The following is a 21,664-nucleotide window of genomic DNA, read 5'->3' as shown; positions in this document are numbered from 1 at the left end:
GAAAAGGGCCAGAACGCAGGGGCGAGCTACTTTCAACGCTGCTTTCTCGCCGCGCGGCAGTGCGGTGTCTCCCTCGGATGTTAAGGAGCATTAACTGTCCCAATTTTTGCGAGTTCCCAGCAGGCGGGGACCCTGTTTAAAGTGGTTTTTCGGTCGTTAATTCAGCCGCTGCCGCATCGCTCGCCGGACGGATGGGGCGGAGGAAGCCGTTTATTTGTACGCATTTGATAATTACCTTCCAATTGGCCATCGCTCGTTACCAGGTAATTGTGCAGTGAGCCACGAAGACGCACTTTGCCATTTTTTTATTGGCTTCGTTTTCGAATTGACGATGCACGCCCGCGGTCAGACGTGGGAATTTGTAAAATAAAGTAAAAAAATAAAAATAATCGAGCGTCGAGGTTGTACGGTCGCTCTAAAGGCGTTGGACACGACCGTCGCTGCTCGTGAGGTCGTCGCCTCGTTAGGGTGAGCTAAATGAGAGCGCCGTGGTGTGATGATCCCCACCACCCCCGTTGTGGTTTGTAATAGAGGCCTGAAATTCACTTTTAAGTTAATCCAGCCCAAATAAATCACTTCACTGCGTGGGTTTTTTTTCCCGTCGGCGTGAAACGTCAGGTGTCGGTGGGGGGCGGGGGGGCGTTTAAAATTATGCAACCCTCATTTGGTTTCTTCAACTTGCGCCAACAAAAAATGTAACTGCATCTCATGACCCGGTAAGAACAGAAACGCTTCGACGGTTACAAATCGGTCCCTCTCACTTCCTCCCGCGCTTCCGTAACCGAACGTGCACTGCCAGCGACAAGAGGCGGACAAAAACGAAATCGCAAACGGACGCTGGGGGTTGAACGTCCGTTTGTGATTTCGTTTTTGCGCGGCGGTAATGGAGCGTGGCGCCATTCGGGCAGCGTCTCAACGAGGGCAGACGAGCGGGGACGCGCGGGCGACCGGCCGAGCGAGCGAGCGAGGGGGGGGGTGGACCGAGGACGAGTCGAGGTAAAACTGACGGGCAAGTTCGGGTGACGAGCAGGGGGGTATAAACGGCGAGCGGGGAGACGATGCCGCCATGTGGGTGATGGGCGGGTCGGGCGGCGGGGCGATTCGGGCGTCCCTGGTGCGCTCGTGACGCAGCTACGCGCGTGGGAGTGAGATGTGCCCCTCGCGCGGGGAAGTCGCCAATGGTGGTGCTCGCTCGTTTTGCGAGTGGGTGTTTTTGCATCATTAATGTGTCAGACGAGCGAGGGAATCTATGGGTGCGTGCTCGCCGGTCTCTGGGGGTGCCGCGGTTATAATTGCGCTAATTGAGCAGCCGGGTTTTTGACGCTTGGCTGCGAACAAGGACTTCAGCCCCCCCCTCCCATGCCCCCCCCCCCACTGCCATCACCGACCCCCCCACCGTCCCAGTCCACAATAATCGCTCTCACCACCCCACCCAACTCTGACATCGCTTCTCAACCACCAGCACAGTGACCCTTCCCTGTGTGCGCGCCTGTCACCCCCACTACCAGTGCATGATGAATCACTTCTGTGTGTTTGTGTTTGTTTATATCTGTCTGTGTGTGTGTGTGAGACTGTGTGTGTCCGTGTGTGTTTGTGTCTCTGTGTGTGTGTCCGCGTGTGGGGAGTGGTGGTGCAGCAGTTAGCATGCTGCGATACGAACCCGAGGAGCCGAGTTTGAGTCCCGCTCACAGCCATCATCAGTGACGTCTATCTGAACCGATCCTGGGCCTCCTGTAGGTCGACTCGGCCTCAAATTAATACCTGATGCAGTGTGTAAATATTTCCACGAGGCAGACAAAGGTGGCCGGGCGTGTTCCTGGCCCCCCACCCACCCCCTTGTGTGCAGCAGCGCCAGCCTTCATAGGTGCTCGCTAACGTCACTTACCCCACAAGTGTTATCGTTGTATGGGGGTCTTGTATTTGAGCATGCCTGCGTGTGCCTTGCATGCATGTGTGTGTCTGTGTGCCTTCTGTCTGGGTGCGTGCCATGTGTCTGCATCTTTCGTCTGAGTTTGGGTGTGTGTGTGTGTGTCGTCTGTCTGGGTGCATGCATATGTGTCTTCTGTCTGGATACGTGTGTGTCTGTGTGTTTGTGTGTGCATTCCGTCTGACTGACTGAGTCAGACAGACAGACAGTCAACCCATAACATCGCGATCAGTCCCGTGACCTCCTGTCGGCGAGCATTCGAATCGACACGTGACCTCAAAGTACACACAGCCTGGCACAAACCTTGTTGTGACGTCACCGCGACTTAGTGGGGAATGGCAGCTGTTGTTGTTGTCTTTCATCTGGGTGCGCGCCTGTGTGTGATGTTGTTGTTTCTGTCCCGGCTCCTTCCTCTGCTGTCCTTCACCACTCCCACCGCACTCCGCTCTCAGCCCTTCCCTCTGGGTGATGAATGGGACTCGGTTACGGCACGCATGTGTTAATGGAAAGCTTTTCGTCATCCTGCGTGAAAATTAAATCTGCTCTGAGACAGAGAGGCCCCTCGCGCGAGGCTGGCGGCGGCGGCGGCGGCACACGGAGCGGGGTCTGGCCCAGACAAACCTTCCAATCTACGAACGCCATCGCCAGCTTCGCGATCCGTACGCACTGGACGTTGCGGGCGTGCAAACACATCGATTCGTAGCTTAATGTCGATTGTCTAATCTCGCGAATCGCCGATTGTCAGTTTCTTGTACGTTGCATGCAATGGTTGGGGGGGGGGCTTTCTTTGACTCCTGAAGCCGTTTAGAGGCGGCTTGATTTTGGTAGAATGTAAATTAAAAGCCTTGAATAGAATCACGGCCGTGGACGACGACAATTCGTCATGGAATGATTGTGGGGGTGGATCACGGGCAGCCCTGTGAGGCACGTCACGGAACGCATCCCCCCCCCCGCCTTCGCCGCCGCCCAGAGATTCTATTCAAGATTTGGTACTTTTTTTAAAAGTCTTATTTATGTTCAGGTCGTGTTTGTACAATTTTGTGCTTTCCGTTAGCTTCGTTGTAACATTAACGTACCGTCGCATATGCAAAAAAAAATCTATAACCGTCAAATATTGGTTCTCACAAACACGATTATATGCATGTGTTGTGAGTGCCAAGTGTGTTTATTTGACGTTTGCAATTCAGCTTCGCAACCTCCACTCCAGGGTACGTCCTCGGTATAAAAAAAATGGAAACGTAAAAAAAAAACAATTATCCTGAAAACAATTTGCAAATAATTTCAAATGTTCTAATCTGTATATTTTCAACTTATAAGAAGTCGTGACTATAGGAGTGCCAAATCTCAGCTATCTAGCTCTTTTAAACATCGTTGTAGTTGCAGTGTGACTCACTCGCCGATTAAAATCAGTTGCATAAATTACTTATGCATGCGTGTATCATCGTGTGGTTAGTGGTGGTGGTTGTAGGCAATAACGATTACATTTTATAGAATGGTGTCATCCAAAGCAAAAATTGCGCAGGAAAATTTGGGCCGTGCAAAGTTTTCTGCACGGAGGCGACGTGAAGCCACAGACAAGTGCTTGGGAAGGGCAGCCAGAACTGGTGCCAACATTTGCCCATGCCCTGTGGTCCAAAATATAGGAGTGTTTGGCCAGCTATAATATACATATACACACGCTCGCACACATTCTTAATTGAAAAAAGGCAAATACACACACTTGTGCCGAAGCATCGCTTGCCTTTTTGAGCGCGTGACCAGACGCACGTTTGTCAGCCCTTCGCTTTGTTCAGCGAACCACTCCGTCAACCCGCTGAGAAAATATTGGACCGGACGCCGAAGGTTTGCTCGACGGTTGTTGCTCGTGTGGCAGACACAGCGAGCCGGGCTTGCACGCATCTCCCGGTGAATAAAGCCGCGTGGGCCGGTGAATTGTGCCACATTCCTGTCTGCCGCCACCGATGCCGCGTCGTTGTTTGTGTTAGCACACTGTCGGGTGTTTGCACGCTGGCGAGCGAGCGCTGGCTGCCCCACCGGACTTTATACGACTGTCGGGCGTTTTTAATTTCTTACCCTTCCTCCGCCCACCCACCCACCCCCCTGCCCCCTCCGCCCCCCCCCGTGCAGGGTTTCTGCTCCTGGCTCACCGCCATATTCAGGATCAAGTAAGCGGCGGTGCTGTGTGTGTCGGTACCGAACGTTTGCGGCTCTCTCGCCTGGGCATCGCGACAGGGTCATTCATCGTGGCGTTTGTTTTTAGGAAATTTGAAAGGGGGGGAAAAAAAAGTAGAATTTCACCCAAAAAAAATTGCGAGCAAAGTGATTGCCCGTTCACAGTAAACGTCCCGGATTTATGCGGTGGCGGTGGTTTATTTTACAGCGTGTGACCTTGTAAAAACCCGAGTTGTTTAAACAGCCGTCAAATGTTTAAGAAAATAACTTTTTTTTGCATCCCTTTCAAAATAGTCGGAAGAAAATTATCGCAATGTTGAATGGAGAAAAACGAACATCAAATAACCCTATTATGTTACTTAGAGCAACTGCAATGACAGAGTGATGTGGTCGCTCACTCACCGTCTGACTTTCTGCCACTCACTTTTATATTTTGTGCGGTAAAAGTCATAAACCTTGAGCGTTTTTTGTGTTATAAAATGACGCGACTATTATGTAAGAGAAAAAAAAAACCGACTACTTTTAAAATAAATCTTTATCCTGGAAAAGCTAAACATTTTTTCTGGAGGGTCTTGTTAGGACATGGCTTGAATTTTGTCACACATGTGTTTCGTTACTGCGTTTTTTTTTGCGTGTGAAAATGCCGCATAAAACACTCTGCTCGCAGCTGTTACCCTGACAGTTTAACCCTGTGAGGACCCTATTTGCAAACAAGGCAACATGTTAACGGTTCGGCATCACAGATCACGATTGTCATCTCATTTCCGAATTACTCTTTGGTTTTTTCGGTAAACGTGACTTTACCGAAAGAACCAAAGAGTAATTCCTGCAGTCACGAAAGCTCCAAATTAAGTTTCATTTCCGAATCTTCGTTCGCTCTCTCCCTCTTCCCCAATTTATTTAAATTGTGCTATTGACGTCACGAGACCGTGAATCCATTCGGAAATCTCGCGGAGCAGGGCGACCCACGTGTCGGGAGAACTGTAAAATAGAAAGAAAATCATTTTACGAATTCTCAAACAAAAAGCCTTCAAGTGGCCACGCTGCGAGACTTTGTCACACGACAGCAGGACAATGTGTTTTTCTCTCCGTGTCCTTAGAGATATAACATTTTAAACAACAATTCAGTGAGAAACCAAATCAATCTGACGGCTTGTTTTGTGCAGTCACTGGTAACCAGGCTTGCACCATCAACCCGCTCGCTACACTTGAGGAACCCAGTTCGATCGCCGCGTGCGCCTGTGACGCAGATTTAAACCCAGGATCCGACTTCAATGCTCTGACCTCTGAGCTACCCCGCTGCTCCAAGCTGTTTATCCTCGCATGCACGCACACACACACACACAATTTGACGGTTGTATCATGAACGTGACCATTGATTTAAATTGTTGAATCAATCATTTGTTAGTTACATGCCTGCTGACAATAGGATAGAGCCGTTCATGCATCAGTTGTGCAAATCACTCGGTAATATTCCGGTGCGAGTCCCAGTGTTACTGTGCATGCATTTCGGCGTGGTGGTATTTGTGTGCATATGTGCGTACGCATTGCTCATGTGTGTGCCTTTGTGTACATGTGTGTACGTGCACATGCACGTGAGTGTTTCCGTGTGTTAATGTATATGAACACGTGCATGTGCGAGCGTGTGTGCGCAAATGTGCATGCATGTGTGTGTGTTTTTGCAAGTACATGTGCAAACGTTTGTTTGTCTGCGTGTGCGCACGTGTGTGTGGGTGGTTAATGGAAGTGGAGCAGCGAACGAACCCGGCGACCCGATTTCGATTTGCACTCGCGACCAACAGCAGTGACAATTATCTGAATCAGTCCTGGGCCTCCCCAAGGTTGATTCGGCCTCAAATGAATACCTGGTTCATTGTATAAGCATCGGCGTTGGGGAGACGAAGGCTGGGCGTCATGCTGGCCCACCCACCCCCTCGTGCGACGTGCCGGCCTTCAAAGGTGCTCGCGAACGGCGCTTGCCCCGAAAGTCTGTCGATGCTATAAGGGGGTCTTTGTGCGTGTGTGTGTGCGCGTGTTGTCGCCGATCAGGGATGAGGAGATCAAGCACAAGTGCGGCATCGACGCGGTGCACTACCTGTCGTTCCAGCGCCACATCATCGCCCTCCTCATCATCATCTGCATCCTCTCCCTCGCCGTCATCCTCCCCGTCAACTTCTCAGGCACTCTGCAGGGTGAGCAACGGTTGTTCTGCCTGCGGTGCGAGAGAGAAGTGCAACAGACACACGTGCACAGCCTCGTGGGGTGGGCGGGGGCCGGGTGGGGCACGGGTCTATTCTTTTGCTCGTTGCTCTGCCCCTTCTCAAAAATAGTTCCGCACCCGGCACACCACATTCGTTATTCCTCTCGCCGTGGCTGTGGCGTATGCAAAGGCCAAGGCAGAGATCTCCTGTGTGGCCTCAACAGATTCTTGGTGCAAGTGCTGTTAGCGAGTGGCACCTAATGAAGGCCGGAACGGCACACGAGGGGGTGGGTGACCAGCACCACGCCCGGGCCGCCTTTGTCCCCCCAATGCACACCACTCCAGATAGTCATTTGAGGCTGAGTCGACCTAGGGGGAGCCCCGGGACCGTTTCCGATAATCATCACTGGTGTTAGTCGTGGCACTACCGTTCCTCACATGCATACACACGCACGTGCGTTTCTTGCGTGCGGGGCTTAATTTCAACCGGTTGCTGTGTATGCATCAGCGACCCAGGAAGTGTTTCCACGCCTGGCACACCACATTGCGCTGACTTCCGGCGATGGCCGTGGCTACCATTAGTCACGTCGTGTCACCTGCTCCACGTTAGCAGTGAAACAACATTTTTAGAGAGAAATCTAGCCCTGGCGATTATGGATTCAGTGCTTTGCTGCGACCACATCACCCTAAAACAGTCCAATCTCATTGGCTCTCACAAGCTAAGCAAAGGGTGATCCTGGATCGTGCTTGGATGGGTAACCACCATGCATAGACTAGGTTGTGCGGTGGGCCGCAGAGGGCAGTGCAACCAAATTCATTGTTGTACTGCACTCCTTTGCTCCCGCGTCTGTGCTTCCTTGCCTGGCCAGCGTGGCAAGAGTGCGGTCAAATACTTTCCTACGAGGTGTCTAGGAGATAGCAGATCAGCGGTGTATTCTCGAATCTATCTGTACTATCAGAGTTAACCTCCCTTGGTGTATATGTCAGATGTGTTTTTTTTCTTCCAGTTGCTGGAACTCACTGCCCTGATGGTTGATGTTCTGTCCCATGTGTCACTCCCGCAGGTGGTTCCCCGACCAATTTCGGTCGCACCACAATAGGCAACCTGGAGTCCACGTGAGTGACATGCATGTGTGCACAGGCACCACGTGCGAACACACACACAGCACAAAGACACAATGACAAAGATCCTCCGTATCGCCTTAACAGAACTTTTGGGCAAGTGCTGTTAGCGAGCACCTATGAAGGCCGGCGTGGCACACGAGGGGGTGGGTGGCCAGCACCACGCCTGGCCGCCTTTTTCTCCCTAGTGGCGAGGTACTCATTTAAGGCTAAGTTGGCCTAGGGGAGGCCCAGGACCGGTTCAGATAATCGTCAACGGTGTCGACCGTGAGTGTAATCGAACCCGTGTCGCTAGTTTCGTAGCGCAACTTGCTAACCGCGACGCCACCGCTCTCCACACACACACACATGCATCCACACAGAACACATACGCACACGCACGTGTGTTTATATAGCCAAACACACACAAATATGTACGTGCGTGAAAATACGTACGCACAAAAAGCAGGGTGGTCACGCCAGGCGCCCCTCCCAAAGCAGACGCCACGAGAACGTGTGGGGCCAAATCGTTTGAAATGAATCTGGGCAGCGGCGGTCCAATTTTTTGTTGGAGGGGGGAGATGATGGCACCTTGCCCGGGTGTCACAATGTCTCACTACGGCTGTCTCCATCTTTGATCACCCGCCCGCCCCCACCGCCCGCCCCCTCCTCTCCATCCGCTTCTCACGGCTCACCTCTCCGCGCAGGGACAAACTGCTGTGGCTGCACACTATGTTCGCCATCCTCTACCTCATCATCACCATCCTGGTGATGCGCCACCACAGCGCCAACCTGCCCTACGAGGAGGACGAAGTGGTGAGTCCCCCCCCTTCCCCCACCCGCCACCGGCCCCTCCCGAGGTCATGGGGTCAGAGTTCAAGAAACGAGAGAGCGCCGTAGGAGAGGCGACCACCGGGGTGGCTCGGGAGGGGGGGGGGATTCAGAATGGCCCAAGCCGATGGCCAAGATGCTGAGTTCGAATCCCGTGCCATCAGCTCGTGAGGTGAAGGCCGCCGGGTTTTCAAGTGTGCGGCGCGTTTCTGGTCTCCACCCGGTCAGCAAAAACTGCACCAGCAACAAGATGAATAGTGCCGTCATCGTATAAAGGAGCTTTTCTAAGGTGTCTGGCCAGTGTGGAAGAGTAGACCAAATACCTTCTCTTGAGGGTCTCTATAATTCTACTCTCTCTCGTGAAGGCCCTTCGGCCAGCGGTGAAGTGAGAAAGCAATTGCTGGGGCTGCCCCTTTTTTTTTTTAATAAGGCGCGGTTTCTTGGGAATATCTGATTGATCGTTTGCCATTATGCATGTAAGTTGAACTTCTTTCACACCGTACATAGCCAACCGTGCTAATCGGAGGTGTGGGGGAGAACAACAAACTAAACACAAAAAGCAGTTTTAAAGAAATGATGAAGCCAGTTAAGAGTAACAATAAAAATATATGCTGCATCCTCAAAAAAATCACCGCCGTGTAATCTATGCCAGCCCCATCCTATGGCAGCCCCCTCGTGTTTGCGTTATTTATTCGAAACACATTTGCGCCGGACAGTTTCTCGCCGAGACGCACGCCTCTCCCCCTTGTACACGCCTCCCATCAGGCCCCCAGCGGGGAAGGATTTATGTTCAAATCGTCCGCCGCCGCTGCGGTTAATTTTCCAGTTTGGCATCAATTTTTAAAACTTTTCGACTTCTCACGTCGTGTGGGAAAGCTGCCGCGGATCCCACACACACCGAACACCGCGATCGGAGGTGTGTGGTGCTGCGTCTCTATCTCGTGCCATACCAAACACCCCGCTAAGGTTGGGTTTTACAGTAAACTAAACAGTTTTTTTTTTTTACCAGGTAAGGCCCCCTGAGCTATACAGCACTTTTTCAGAAGCAACCTTGCCATAAATGATAGCTCAATGAAATGGCTTATCACGTGGAAATTTATAGCAGCCAAATTCTCTTAAGCTCATGTTTCTAAATGAGGAGGGGAATAAACGGAGGACCCAGAGAAAAATCCACGTCACCACGGGAAAGAGAGACATACGAACTCCAAATATACAGCAAGCGTCCGATTGGGGATCGAACCCACGACCTCCTATGTACCAGGCGAGGTAGTTAACATCTCATAGCCACCGTGGCGCCCTACAGCAGAGAGTGCAAGAACATGCGTTTTTGTTCAACCTTCCTCGGTAGAAGGGGGTGAGGGGGGGGGAATCTGTGGGAATTTGATACGTACTTTTCCGTGCAATTACACGGCCTAGCCTACGCAGAAAACTGCGACCTTTTGGGGGGGGATGGGCGGGGGGGGGGGTGTTTTAAAAAGTTATTATATTAGAGTAAAATACGTTTCCTATATATTTTTTCTTGGGAAGTTACACTCGTAGTTTTCCGGAATAATTCTTTACAAACATTATCCTGCCTCGATCGTCGAACTGCAACTCAGCCGGCGAACGCCGCATGGGCTGCTGCGATTGTGGACACCGAGCCCCCCCCCCGGGGTTTTGCGCTGCCGTTTGAACCCCGCGATGAGCGGTTGCAGAGGTGAGAGGAGAGGCCACGGAACATTTTTGCAGCCAGCTGTTCCTCTCCTCTGCTCGTTACCCAACTGACCCTGACCCTAACCCGAACCCTCACTTTTGTGTCGGCCAGGTGTCACGAACACTCTTTATAATCGGGATCCCCAAACACCTCGACAAGGAAGACATTCTCAAGAGCCACTTCTAGTAAGTAACACTCGCGCTCATCGCACGTGCACATGTGGAGTGTGTTCCTATGGTGTGTGTACCTCCTGAGTGGGTTTTCGCGGTTGTGCTGTGACGGCCCTCCGATTTGTTTGTTGGCGGCACCGCGTGTTGTTCATATTACGCACGGTAGTGTCGCGGTGAACGCGCGCTGCACTACGAACCCGGCTACCCGAGTTCGAGTCCCGTTCACGACCAACACTGGTAACGAATATCTGAACCAGTCCTAGGAATCCTCTAGGCCAGGGGTCGGCAACCAAAATAACAAGAAGAGCCATTTCTTTCCAATTCGGTACAAAATTCAGTATTTCAAGAGCTGCAATGCATCTGAGTACATACTGTACATACGTACATATCGTCAAGAAGCAGCCCGTAAAGAGCCGCATGCGGCTCCGGAGCCGTAGGTTGCCGACCTCTGCTCTAGGCTGACTCGGCCTTAAACAAGTAAACATAACATCAGCATTGGGAAGACAAAGGCGGCTGGGTGTGGTGCTGTCCACAGCCTCCTGTCATGTGCTATACTGACCTCAATCGGTGCTCACTAAAAGCACTTGCCACAGTAGTCTGTTAAAGGCTATATGGGGGGGGGGGGGGTTGCTTCCCTTGGTCTCTTTTCTGGATGTTGTCCGACGTTTTTCTTCACGTGCTCACACGAGTTGGGAGCTTCACTAATTGACCAGAGCGTCCAGCGCGCGACGGGGGCGAAACATCGGGACGTCGTGCTGGACGAGGTGCAGCCCAACCCAACAAAAAATGTTGAACTCGTTTTTGTATAAAGCCTGTCGAAAAATAACGCGCTCTAAAGCGCTGGCAATTGCATATGATGAGTGAGTATATTTATTTCCGGCCGTAGGGGTAAATACCTCGCCGTGTTTTACCTTCGCTGCCTCCAGTAAATCTCTAAACATTTCCTTTATGAAATAATAATCCGCACACGGAACGGCGCTGCACACGCGCTCAGCCCGGCGTGCCAAGCGGCTCCCCACAGAGTGTCCCGACGTATCGAATAAAAACTAATGCGAGCTACACCGCAATCTATACATCATCCAATTAGAGATACATTATCCATACTCTGCTCCGCCCGCACTGGATAGATTTATTTTGGCTAAACCAAAAAAACTTTGACAGTCACCGCCGAGCGATTCTTAATTTCCAAGAATTATCACATGCGTGTTATTAATTCCGAAGTATTTTTCCACCAAAAAAAAAAGGCCACGCGCTCGCAGTCCGGCAGGGGATTGTCACGGTGAGAGTTGAGTGCCCGGTGCCGGATTAGGACGCGAAGGGGGGTGGGGAGGGGGGGGCCCCCTGGTGCTTGGTGCACATGTTGGGTCCTCGCCCCCCCCGCCCCCCCTCGGAGGGTTTCAGGAAACTGGAGGATATTCCATCCCTAGCACAGGGTTCTCTTAACTGCAGTTTTCCAGCGGGGCCACGTGATAAGAATGAGCGTGTGCTGGCAGGTCACGCGGTGAAGTGTTGTCACCTGTACGGACGCTGTGACGCCACGTGGCGTGATGAGGTCATAATGTTTGTGCACGTGACCGCGAATCTGTGTTTCTCTCGTCTACAGCTCTCTCATTTCTATCTCTTGTTTATCATCTCCATTTCATTTCACGAATGTGTGTCTGTTGTCCGCAGCTCTCTCGACGCCACCTCTATTTAATGTCACCCCAATCTGCCTCTTTTGCCTCCAGGTTTTTTCATCCCTTTTTCATTGCACTATTCTGTGCCTTCGTTCCGCAGCTGTCATCTATCTTGTTTATCTCTCCTTCATCTCACTAATCTGTTTTGCTTTGCCTCGGCGGGCCACTCGGAGAGTCTTCTTTGGCGGGCTGTTGGCCCGAGGGCCTCCTTCAAAGGGCCCCCGTCTTAAGACAAATCGGATCTCTGACCGCAAAATTAACATTCAGAGGGGTCTCTGCGATGCGCAGCTCCCCATTCATACGTTCACATAGGTCAGGCATGAGCAGAACCAGAGCTCGCAAGTGGGCGGCCTGAGATTGACTAGCAGTGGCGTGAGACCAGAGGAGTTGGCGCGAGTCTTGATTTTGACTGATATTGTGTCGGAGATGCTGAGCCGGCACCGCTGAAATGCTGGGTTCGAGTGCAGGTTTCAGCCGCACTCGATTAAACCGGGTTCGCCGCTGGCTGGCGATGCCAGGAACACATCTGGAAAAAAACCTTTGGAGACAAAAAGCGCAAAAAGCGCAAATTCTCGCATGCGTTACACGTGTAAGAACCGGTACAGCCGAAACGGCAAATCCTAATGCGAGACCTTCAGAGGTCACCAGCTGGGAGTCACCCCCCCCCCCCTCAGGCGCGGGTTCCGGCAGGAACACAAACTGCTCCCGCCGCGGATCCGGTACCGCGTTGATGGTGCCGCTTGGTCTCGCGTGTGCCTGCAGCGAGGCGTACCCGACATGCACCATCACGGACGTGCAGTTCTGCTACAACGTTGAGAAGCTCATCAAGCTGGACAAGGAGAGGTACCGATCGAAACGGCTCCTCGCCCTGCCGGGCAAGAGTGACGATCTGTCGACTCGTCGATTTTTTTTCTTTTCAATTCGTAAATGTGTGTCACATGACCCTTTGTATGTATCACGTGATCCCTGCGTGAATCACGTGACCCTTGCAGCCATTAGCTAGAGGTGCTGCATTCACTGCGAAAGGATTACGGAATCCGGTAGTGACAATTCATCAAATTATATAGGGGCTTAGTCCTTACAGGCTTACCTGACCTCTAACGTCATTAACTCTGCCTCGTACAACAATTAGCCGTTTGGGTCACAGTGCTGTTGACGAATGTGTTTTTGTTAATTGCGCTAATTCACCACCGTCAATGTAGTATTACCAAATACATTATTTGACAGTTACTAGTTCTTACATCTTACACACTGTACTGCATCACCAAATTCCTGCTGGTACCAGCTTTAATGACCATGCTCAACCGTTGAAACAACAGTTTGCATTTGAATTGTGAAAATTGGCAAACAGAGAGAGATCCTATACTCTCGTGGACATGAGGAATGGCATTTGGGAAATGTTGCAGTACTGTTTCGCCTATGAAATATCACGGTTCAGTTCCCCTTCTGCACACTTGCTTGAACCCACCACTCAACCTGCCCTACCTCCTCCGCCAGCAAACTCTTGGCAGGCTCAAGGGCCTACCTCCCCCCCCCCCCATCTCTCGCCTGAACGCTCCTGTCCAAAGAGCTCTCCCGAACCGGGCAAGGAGGTCCTACGTGAGACCGATGAGCCCCTGAGTGCCTCGTTTGTTTGAACCCCGCAGGAAGAAAGCGGCCAAGGCCCGGGCGTACTACGACAACATGACGGACGAGACGATGCGGCCCAAAATGTACGGGGAGCTGTGCTGCTGTGACTGCTACGGCTACAGGAAGGTATGCCGCACTGCCGGGCCTCGCGCTACCAAGTTCATTTTGAGCCAGTGGTGGTGGTGGCGTACGCCTTGATTAACTGTTGCCCATAAACACAGTTTGTTCGATGGATGGCACCGAAGCGATACATCGGCTTGCAGCCAGCGCCGTCCAATGGCTGAAGATCCAAAACGTGTATTGCCGTTAAACCTACGCATAGGAGGGGATAACACCGAAACGTTCCCATACCCAATCGATTGAAGAATCCATCGCTGTACCGCCAACTCCTGGCCACCTCACAGTCCAATCAGACAGACTCTGGTACTGCCAGGTGGTACACTTTCCATGTACTAACCAGGCTCAACCTTGCTACGATTCCGTGATCTGCCGAGAGTAACCCGCAGAAAGCCCGGGGCCAACCGGAAGACGAATGAGGAACATGGGAGCTCTGCTGTACACACACACACTAGTCCGTCGTTATCCCGCTTGCTGTAACCGCTTGGCTTGCATTTGCTCACCGGCGCAGGTGAACGCGCTGGAGTTCTACACGGCGTTGGAGTCGCGCCTGACGGACGAGTGTGAGGAGGAGAAGAGGAAGATCCCCGACAATCCCCTGGGCATGGCCTTCGTCACCTTCCAGGACGACAAGAGCGCCACGCAGTGAGTTTTGTTGCCTTCCACCCACAAACACAAAGCTTTTCCAGCTAGCCTTTAAAGTCGGGTGCAAGTGCTGTTAGCGCGTAGCACCTATGAAGGCCGGCACGGCACACGAGGGGGTGGGTGGCCAGCACCACGCCCGGCCGCCTTTGTCTTCCCAGTGGTGATGTTTACACACCGCCACCAGGTACTCGGTTGAAGCTGAGTCGACCTAGGGGAGGCCCAGAACTGGTTCAGATAATCGCCACTGATGTTGGCCGTGAGCAGAATTCGAACTCGGGTCGCCGGGTTCGTAGCGCAGCGCCCTAATTGCTACTCTACCACTCCCCACGACCTCCACCGTCGACAATATCTGCTGTGTAAGAGGATAATCTTACGTACGTATGTATGTGGAACTTCTTTCACACCGTACGCGCGCGTGTTTGTCCAGAGAACAAATGAGATGATAGGGGTGGGACAGAATAAATTTAAAATAAAAAGTGAACAAGGGTATCAGAGCTTAGGGAAGACACCACGGGGTTGGAGAGTTTATAGAAATGTGCAGTCGAGACAGGTTTCCATTCCATTGTCATCCGTAATGTGTTTGTGCTGGTGTCAACCCCCTTTCATATCATCTGTGTTGTGTACCTGAATGGTTTTGTTCATAAAATGCGTTTGGAAGAAAAACAACGTTGTGAACGAGTGTGCCGTTATAGCCCTGTGGTGATGTCCCCCCGACGTCGTACGGCTGAACGCAGCGACGTCACCGTTGCACGCTGCAGCTCTGCACCCGACTGTAACTTGAATGCCTATTTTTTCCTCATTAGCCAAGCTTTAATCCTTATGTCAGGACAGCCCAGGACACACAAGCCTTGATAACAATCTCTGCAAGCAAGAGCTGCTTGTTTTAGTTTTTCTTTTCATGTTGAACTCTCCTTTTAAGTTTTAACATGGATAGGAGAATACTAAATAGGCGGCTTGGCATTACACTGAGAGACAGAAAGAGTAACGCATGGAATAGTGAGCATACACAGGCCAAAGACACGAGTTTGACTGTGAAGAAACGTCAAGTGGGCTTGTGCAGGACACGTTGCTAGAAGGGTTGATGGCCAAAGGGAAAGAATAACGACGGAGTGGCAGCCAAAGCGAGTGAAAGCAAAGCGCCCGGGAGGACGTCATCCGTGGAGATGGAGCGAGCAGTGACATCAGCTCTTGCGCAGGTGCCGGTTGTATCGTTGCGTCATGGGACAGTGAAGGCTGGCGGCAACTTGGGGAGACATTCATTCAGCAGTAGACTGATCATGGCCAATGATGATGATGACGACGATAATAATAAAAAAAATACTGCCCATAGTGGCAGTGCCCGCGATGGCCGGGCCGGCCGTTCTGCTGAGAGTGGCACTGCCCCGGAGGTAGGATGATTGTTTCCTGGCACCGTGTGGGAGCTCCTCGGGCTGGCCAGCGTGTGTTTACACGGCTAGGCGGCGCAGTTTGTGTGTTTACTCTGCCCCGCACCGTGCTCGATGCTCGAGATAAGGAGCAAGAACGGCCTCTAAACGCTCCCAGATGCACAGCAGCGCCATTAGGGTTGAGCCCGTGGGAGTTGACGGGGTGGGGGGGGGGGGGGTAGGGGGGCTGGGTAAGGGGGGCCGAGAGTTAGTTGGTTGGAGATGGAGGAGTGGGGGGGTAGGCAGCAGCAGTAGTGGGAGGAATGGCGGTGTCCTCGCCAAACTGCAGAAGTTGCTACTGCGTAGGTTTTGCGCGTTGTGCCGTGCAACTCTGTGTTTTGCCGTGTCGAACACCACGTGGTGTCCGACGATGTGCTCCATCACACTGCAGGTCACAACTCTTACCTTTCTGCTTCGTTACCTCTGACCGCTCGACTTTCGAATCCAATCGTATAATTTCCGCCAAGCTCTCTTAACAATAATATTAACCTCTCTCAATTTGACAAACATGTCAACTCTTATCTATTACAACTTTGATCGGCCTGCTTTGTTGCTGCTGGCCGCTCGATGCTTTGGCTGAATTGGGCCCACGCCCAACAACTGTGTCCAAAGAAAACGACGTGCCGGGAGCCACTTGAGGAACTTAACGACGGAGTCGCCCGCAATCGTCGTCGGTTGTGCAAAGTTGGCGGCCCTCGAGGCGCCAGGCATTTGGAGTGGGACATCCGTTGAACTTATTTCGCACCGTCCAGCTGTGCTTATGAGAGGTGTGGAGGAGGACAACAACCTAAAGGCAAAAAGTGGATATAAAGAAATGAGTTTGTCAATCGAGATTTAAAAGTGCACAGCTCAAGTTGACTTCCTCATATCAGAAGGGGGAGAGCGTTCCAGACGGCCGCAGAAGCGCATCTGAAAGCGCGCGATGCGGTGACCGTCTTTGTTTCGACGGCCAGTCCAAAGCCGCTGATGCGAGGATGACCGGAGTTCGCGTGATGGTTTTATGCTCCTTGACGGGACATTGTGCCGAACAACACACGGGTCCAACCGGAAAACACACGGGAGAGAGCTGCGGACGTCACCGCCAGTTGCAGTTTGGGAAGCCACGAGTCTTATTTTCGTTGTTGAGAAGCCGGCGTGGCGACACGCCTGTGATCTACCGCTTTGGAACCCAGCGTTGCTGGGTCACACGGAGATTTGTGAAACCTCCCAAACCCGCTGTGCCTTGCGGGTGGCCTGGAGATTGTAATATGGGCGAGCGGGTCTGCGAACCTGTCTGTGTTGTTTGTCCCACATGCAAAAACGTCCCTCGAAAATAGATTGGTCAATCACTACGATGCAGAACCCCATATTGAAGAAGGGCTTTGAGGATAAATGAAATATTCCCGGATAATAAATGTCATTGATATTTTCGTTTTTTGCATTTCCCAATGCCCGTTTTTTTTTTGTTAAATTGACAGTCTTGGCAGACCTCACGTGGTAATAATAATGGAGAACTCGGAGAAAACGCACGCATGCATGGCGACAATGCTCGGAGCGCTGCACAGATGCATGCCGCAATTCACTGCCGTGGTGCCATCTCCTGGCCATTTCACGCAGGCACCCGTTTCTATTTTTGCTATTTGTAAAACTTGTCTTGAAATACAGTGCACGTGAATTGTTTTAATTACTAAATACATGTGTAAATATGAATTTGTATATTTTTACTTGAGCATTAAACACTAATGCACCCGGGGACATTTGTATTTTTCTTAGCCAAGGCATCGCTGGTTTCTGGCTTTTGTAGAACGGATCGGGCGATGACTTCTCAAGCCCCTAAACTGTTTCGGTTTCCTGGCAGATGAGAACCGCCCTTGGCGGGTCACTCAGACGCACGGGGGAATTGCGTGAGCGAGTGGCGGTGCCTGCTTTTTGGCGTAACGTGGTTGGCACGGGCCCCGGTGCAAGGAAACAAAATGAAATCGAGTGGTCATGGCCATGGCCACGTCACGAGAGAAAAACTGGCCAGAGATGAGAGGCAAAATTAACTGCGCGAGTGTATTACAGTGCTTGAATTAGACTCTTCTGCTGAGAGAGGGGAAAAAATAAACAAGAGGAAGACGCTGGAAGAAATGGCAGTGGCGACGAAATCAAAGGCTTCGGATGCCACTACTGGATAACGAACGAAAGGAAGGAATGGAATAAAATGAGGGAGGCCTTTGCAACCGCAGTGGGACGTTAGTGATTGACAACAACAACAACACTACGTTACATAGGGGCAGGTCCCCTGTCCAGTTCCCCCTCTGCTTTGTAGCCCTGTGCCTCGGACCTAGTGCAGTGGCACCGCCTGCACACCAGTTAGCGACACCGCCGAGTAACCCCTTTACGTGCGCAACGGCGGTCAAAACCCACGCTCGTTATTTCCCGTGGCCTTTACAGGCACGACCGCTCCTTCCCCTTTAAATCCAGTCTCGCTGCTGCGCTGACCTCCGAATGTGGAGCTCTCGCGTCCAACCGCTCGTTGTGATTACACTATCGCCGAATTAGCGCGAACGTTTACACAAGCTTCCAGCTTTTCCTGCGCCTCTTTTTTTTTTTTTGCGCGCGCGGTGTTAATTTCGTTATTGGGAGCAAGAAAGCGCGCATGCTAGCGAGCACTTGCGCCAGAGCGGATCGTGGTTCGCTTGAGGGAAATCGTAAGCGACGGGTGTGTTTTAATTTTCAATCTTGTGAGTTTGTGTTGGCTCGGGAGTGTGGCGCGCGGTTTTAAACGCTTGCCCTCACATCAAAGAGCCCGAGTCACCGCCTCCGTTTTGACATTATAAGCGGGGCCCCCGTGAGCCAAGAGAGGATTTCCTCTTCAGTCCGAGCATTCAGCGATGCTTAATTTTTTAGCGCTTTGGCGCTCGGCTGAGAACCATCTTTTTGCGCAAACGTTCCTCATGGAATTGAAAAGTTTTTACCGGCATTTTACACCTTCGCTGCCTTGCCACGCTTCGCTCCGCGTCATCGCGGTGTTTTTATTGAGATTAAGTAAACGCGATGTTTACACAAAACCGCGTTGAAATGAAACAACCGTGCCACGTGTGTATTTTGTTTAACATGAGGAGTGTATCGAGCCTTGGCCGCGTTTACTTGACGTACAATATTACAAGAAACTGTTATGTAAAGGGTGGGGGCTAATAGGTATAGGGTCTCTCCCTGCTCTATCAGCCCGCGATGATCGGCGTGGTGAAGTATGGTTAAACAAGCCCTCCTGTGACCGACTTGTATTTGTCACGACTCGGTTGGGGTCAGTGCCTCGAACCGACTTTGTTTTTACATTGTGGGTCGAGTGAAGCAGCCTCTAGTGGCCGTTGTCACTTGAACCCAGTTACATCGTTGACAAATAAATAAATAAAAACACGGCGATTCTTACACGTCTTGTTTGCTGCACAGTGTCCTGAGCTTGGGCGCTGGGCTCTGTTAACACCTGGTGATGCTGGTTGTAATCTTCAGCGAAGCGTCACACAAAATTGTTATAAATTATTTTGTTCGTTTTGCAACGTAATTGAACTGCTGAAAAGCCAAATCAATTGACATATTTTCACCTTGAACTAGCAACTCTATTTGTTTAGATGGCGGAGGGTTTTAGGTAAACGTTGACATGATACTTACACAATATAAGGCTATAACTCCCCCACTCCCCCCAAAATAATCGATTATTGAGAATCTGTATTTATCGATGTCTAATGTAATTTATGAAGCGCCTTCACTCAAGGCGCTTGACATAGCTTACGAAATGGTGACAGAGCAGAGGCTAATGTAGATTTGAAGGGGGTCTACAAGGATTGAGGAATGAGTGTGTGTATGTATGTACGTTGAACTTTTTTCGAGCACCGCACGTAGCCCCAACCGTGCTAATCGGAGGTACGGGGGAAAGACAACAAACTAGACACAAAAAGCAGTTCTAAAGAAATTACTTTGTGATTTAAAAGTGCATAGGTCCCAGTGGCTTCTTAATATTTGAAGAAAGCGTGCGATGCAGTGAAAGACGCAGGGTGCCACGGTGGCGAGATGTTAACTCACCTCGCTTTGTATACAGAAGGTCATGGGTTCATTCCCGACCCTGACACCTGTATATTTGAAGTTGCCATGTTGTCGCCGTGTTCGTATGGATTTTTCTGCGGGCTTTTCCCCTCCACATTTAGAATCGACATCCGTTTAGAGTATTTGGCTGCTGTAAATCTCCAAGCGACAAGCTGCTTCGTTGAGCTGTCATTTGTGGCGGCCAGGTCGCTTCTGCAAAAGAGCTGTACAGCTCAGTGGGCCTTACCTGGTAAAATAGAAAAAAATTGTGAGTTGGTTCGAACTGTATAGTTAGAAACTGGTGGAGGTGTAGGAGGTTGCTGGTGGCATTAGACGGAGCTGAAGGGAGCTGGAATTACGACAGCTGACACGAGGTGCAATAATCTGGCTTCAAGCTCTCTAGGGTTGCTGGCTGGATCGTGCTTAGGGCCATAGAATAATGAAGCAGCAGCAGCACCACCACTGAGATCACCGTTTAAACCCATTGCTCTATCGACACTGACTTCGTAACTCATTGACATCGACACCTCGACACCAACACGGCTTTTTACACTCTAGTCGCCACAGTGTGCGTGTCACAGAATGGGTACTCGGGGATCACGACGGCGTCATCGTTGAGCCCCTCACTGCGCTGTGACCGACGCTGCGTCTCCCCCCCCCCCCCCGGCAGGGTGATGCGCGACTACAAGAAGCTGCGCTGCTTGGGGAGCCCCAAGACCTCGAGCTTCGGCGACATGCTGCGCTCAAAGCACTGGGGCGTCAAGTACGCGCCGGACCCCAACAGCATCATCTGGTGAGGCCCTCTGCGGGGTCGACACGGCTCGGTGGCACCGCGCACCACCGCGTCGGTTAAGGCCCAGGGTGTTCGATTTCGGCCCGGGTCGACAACCGGCACACCGCATCCAGTATACCTCTGTGGTTAAAGCTGGTCACATGGCCTACTCGCGGTCTACTCGCAACCCTGCAAAGCCTTCGGGCGCCGCGTGATACCCTGCTAGCTGCTGCGAGAGTTCCGAGTGGCAATGTTGTCCATCTCGTGACAGCTTTTCGATGACAAATGTCATTGAGAGAAAAGGGAGCAAAAAAAAAGCGAGGTTGTTGCTGCGGAATGGAGCGTCGTGACGAGGATGGCGCCACGCGTGTCCCCCTCGCTGGCGCAGGGAGAACCTCACGGTGCAAGGCTTCTCCTGGTGGGTGAAGGTGATCGTCCTCAACACCTTCCTCTTCATCCTGCTCTTCTTCTTCTCCACGCCGTCCATCGTCGTCAACACCATCGACAAGTTTAACGTCACCAAGCCGGTCGAGAGCCTCAACGTAAGTGGGGCAGTCCGCCGCGTGATGGTCGGCCGCAGCCGCCCCCAGCGCGTGCGCGCGTTTGTACCGCCGCCTTCTCGCGTTCACAAGACTCGCGTTCACCAGACTCGTCGTAAACTGCTGAGTTGGTGCTCAGTCTGACTTGGAAGCAACCCAGGCAGCTATGGAATTGATGATGAGCGATGGATGACCTCTGAATTTTGACCGAGGTCATAAAAAAAAGTTACTGCAGGGATTCTCAGTGATAATCCCACAGGGTTTCATAAGTTTATAAAACTATGTCTGCCGTTCCCTGATATTGTTGTTTGTTTGAGAGTTGGGAATTTGTTAGAATGAAGAAAAATCTGGATAACGTCAGAGTGTTTTATCTGGAGGACTTTTCGAGTTGTAATGATTTAAGACGTATTTGTTTTTAATGCTTTCCAACGAAGGTTGTAAGTTTCCATCTGTAACTCTCACGAAGATGATCCAATATTAACCAAACTTAAGTATAAAGTTGTATTGCTGTCAGGGACTTGTGGCCAGACCTACCAAAACTAGCCACATCGATAAAAATTATTTCCCAAAATCTGGAGACACAAACCAGACGAAAATGACCATTCGCAAAACACGTGTCTCCCTGACAGCGGCCCTTCAGCTCCCGCACTGCTAATTAAATACTTCCAAAGACAAAACCGCGTGCTGGGAAGCGTCACGTAATCCGTGCGTGCGGCACGGTTTT

At 51.4% G+C, this 21,664-nt stretch overlaps 1 protein-coding gene across 3 annotated transcripts in view; it reads left to right on the top strand.

The window, feature by feature from the left end:
- The window catches only part of LOC144729653 (mechanosensitive cation channel TMEM63B-like), a 93,718-nt gene that overhangs the window by 45,230 nt on the left and 26,824 nt on the right, over nt 1–21,664 (top strand). For all 3 annotated transcript variants that reach the window (XM_078610063.1, XM_078610064.1, XM_078610065.1), the window contains 10 exons: nt 4,055–4,092; nt 6,149–6,291; nt 7,364–7,415; nt 8,108–8,216; nt 10,036–10,109; nt 12,533–12,613; nt 13,417–13,525; nt 14,028–14,161; nt 20,300–20,422; nt 20,790–20,943. In XM_078610063.1, the coding sequence (XP_078466189.1) occupies nt 4,055–4,092; nt 6,149–6,291; nt 7,364–7,415; nt 8,108–8,216; nt 10,036–10,109; nt 12,533–12,613; nt 13,417–13,525; nt 14,028–14,161; nt 20,300–20,422; nt 20,790–20,943 (1,017 nt within the window). The remainder of the gene's footprint in view (nt 1–4,054; nt 4,093–6,148; nt 6,292–7,363; nt 7,416–8,107; nt 8,217–10,035; nt 10,110–12,532; nt 12,614–13,416; nt 13,526–14,027; nt 14,162–20,299; nt 20,423–20,789; nt 20,944–21,664) is intronic.

The sequence above is a fragment of the Lampetra planeri genome, chromosome 33 (genome assembly GCF_965212315.1).
Source record: "Lampetra planeri chromosome 33, kcLamPlan1.2.h2, whole genome shotgun sequence".
Lineage (NCBI taxonomy): Eukaryota > Metazoa > Chordata > Hyperoartia > Petromyzontiformes > Petromyzontidae > Lampetra > Lampetra planeri.
Note: the sequence above shows the minus strand (reverse complement) of the source record. Positions and strands in the feature narration are given on the sequence as shown.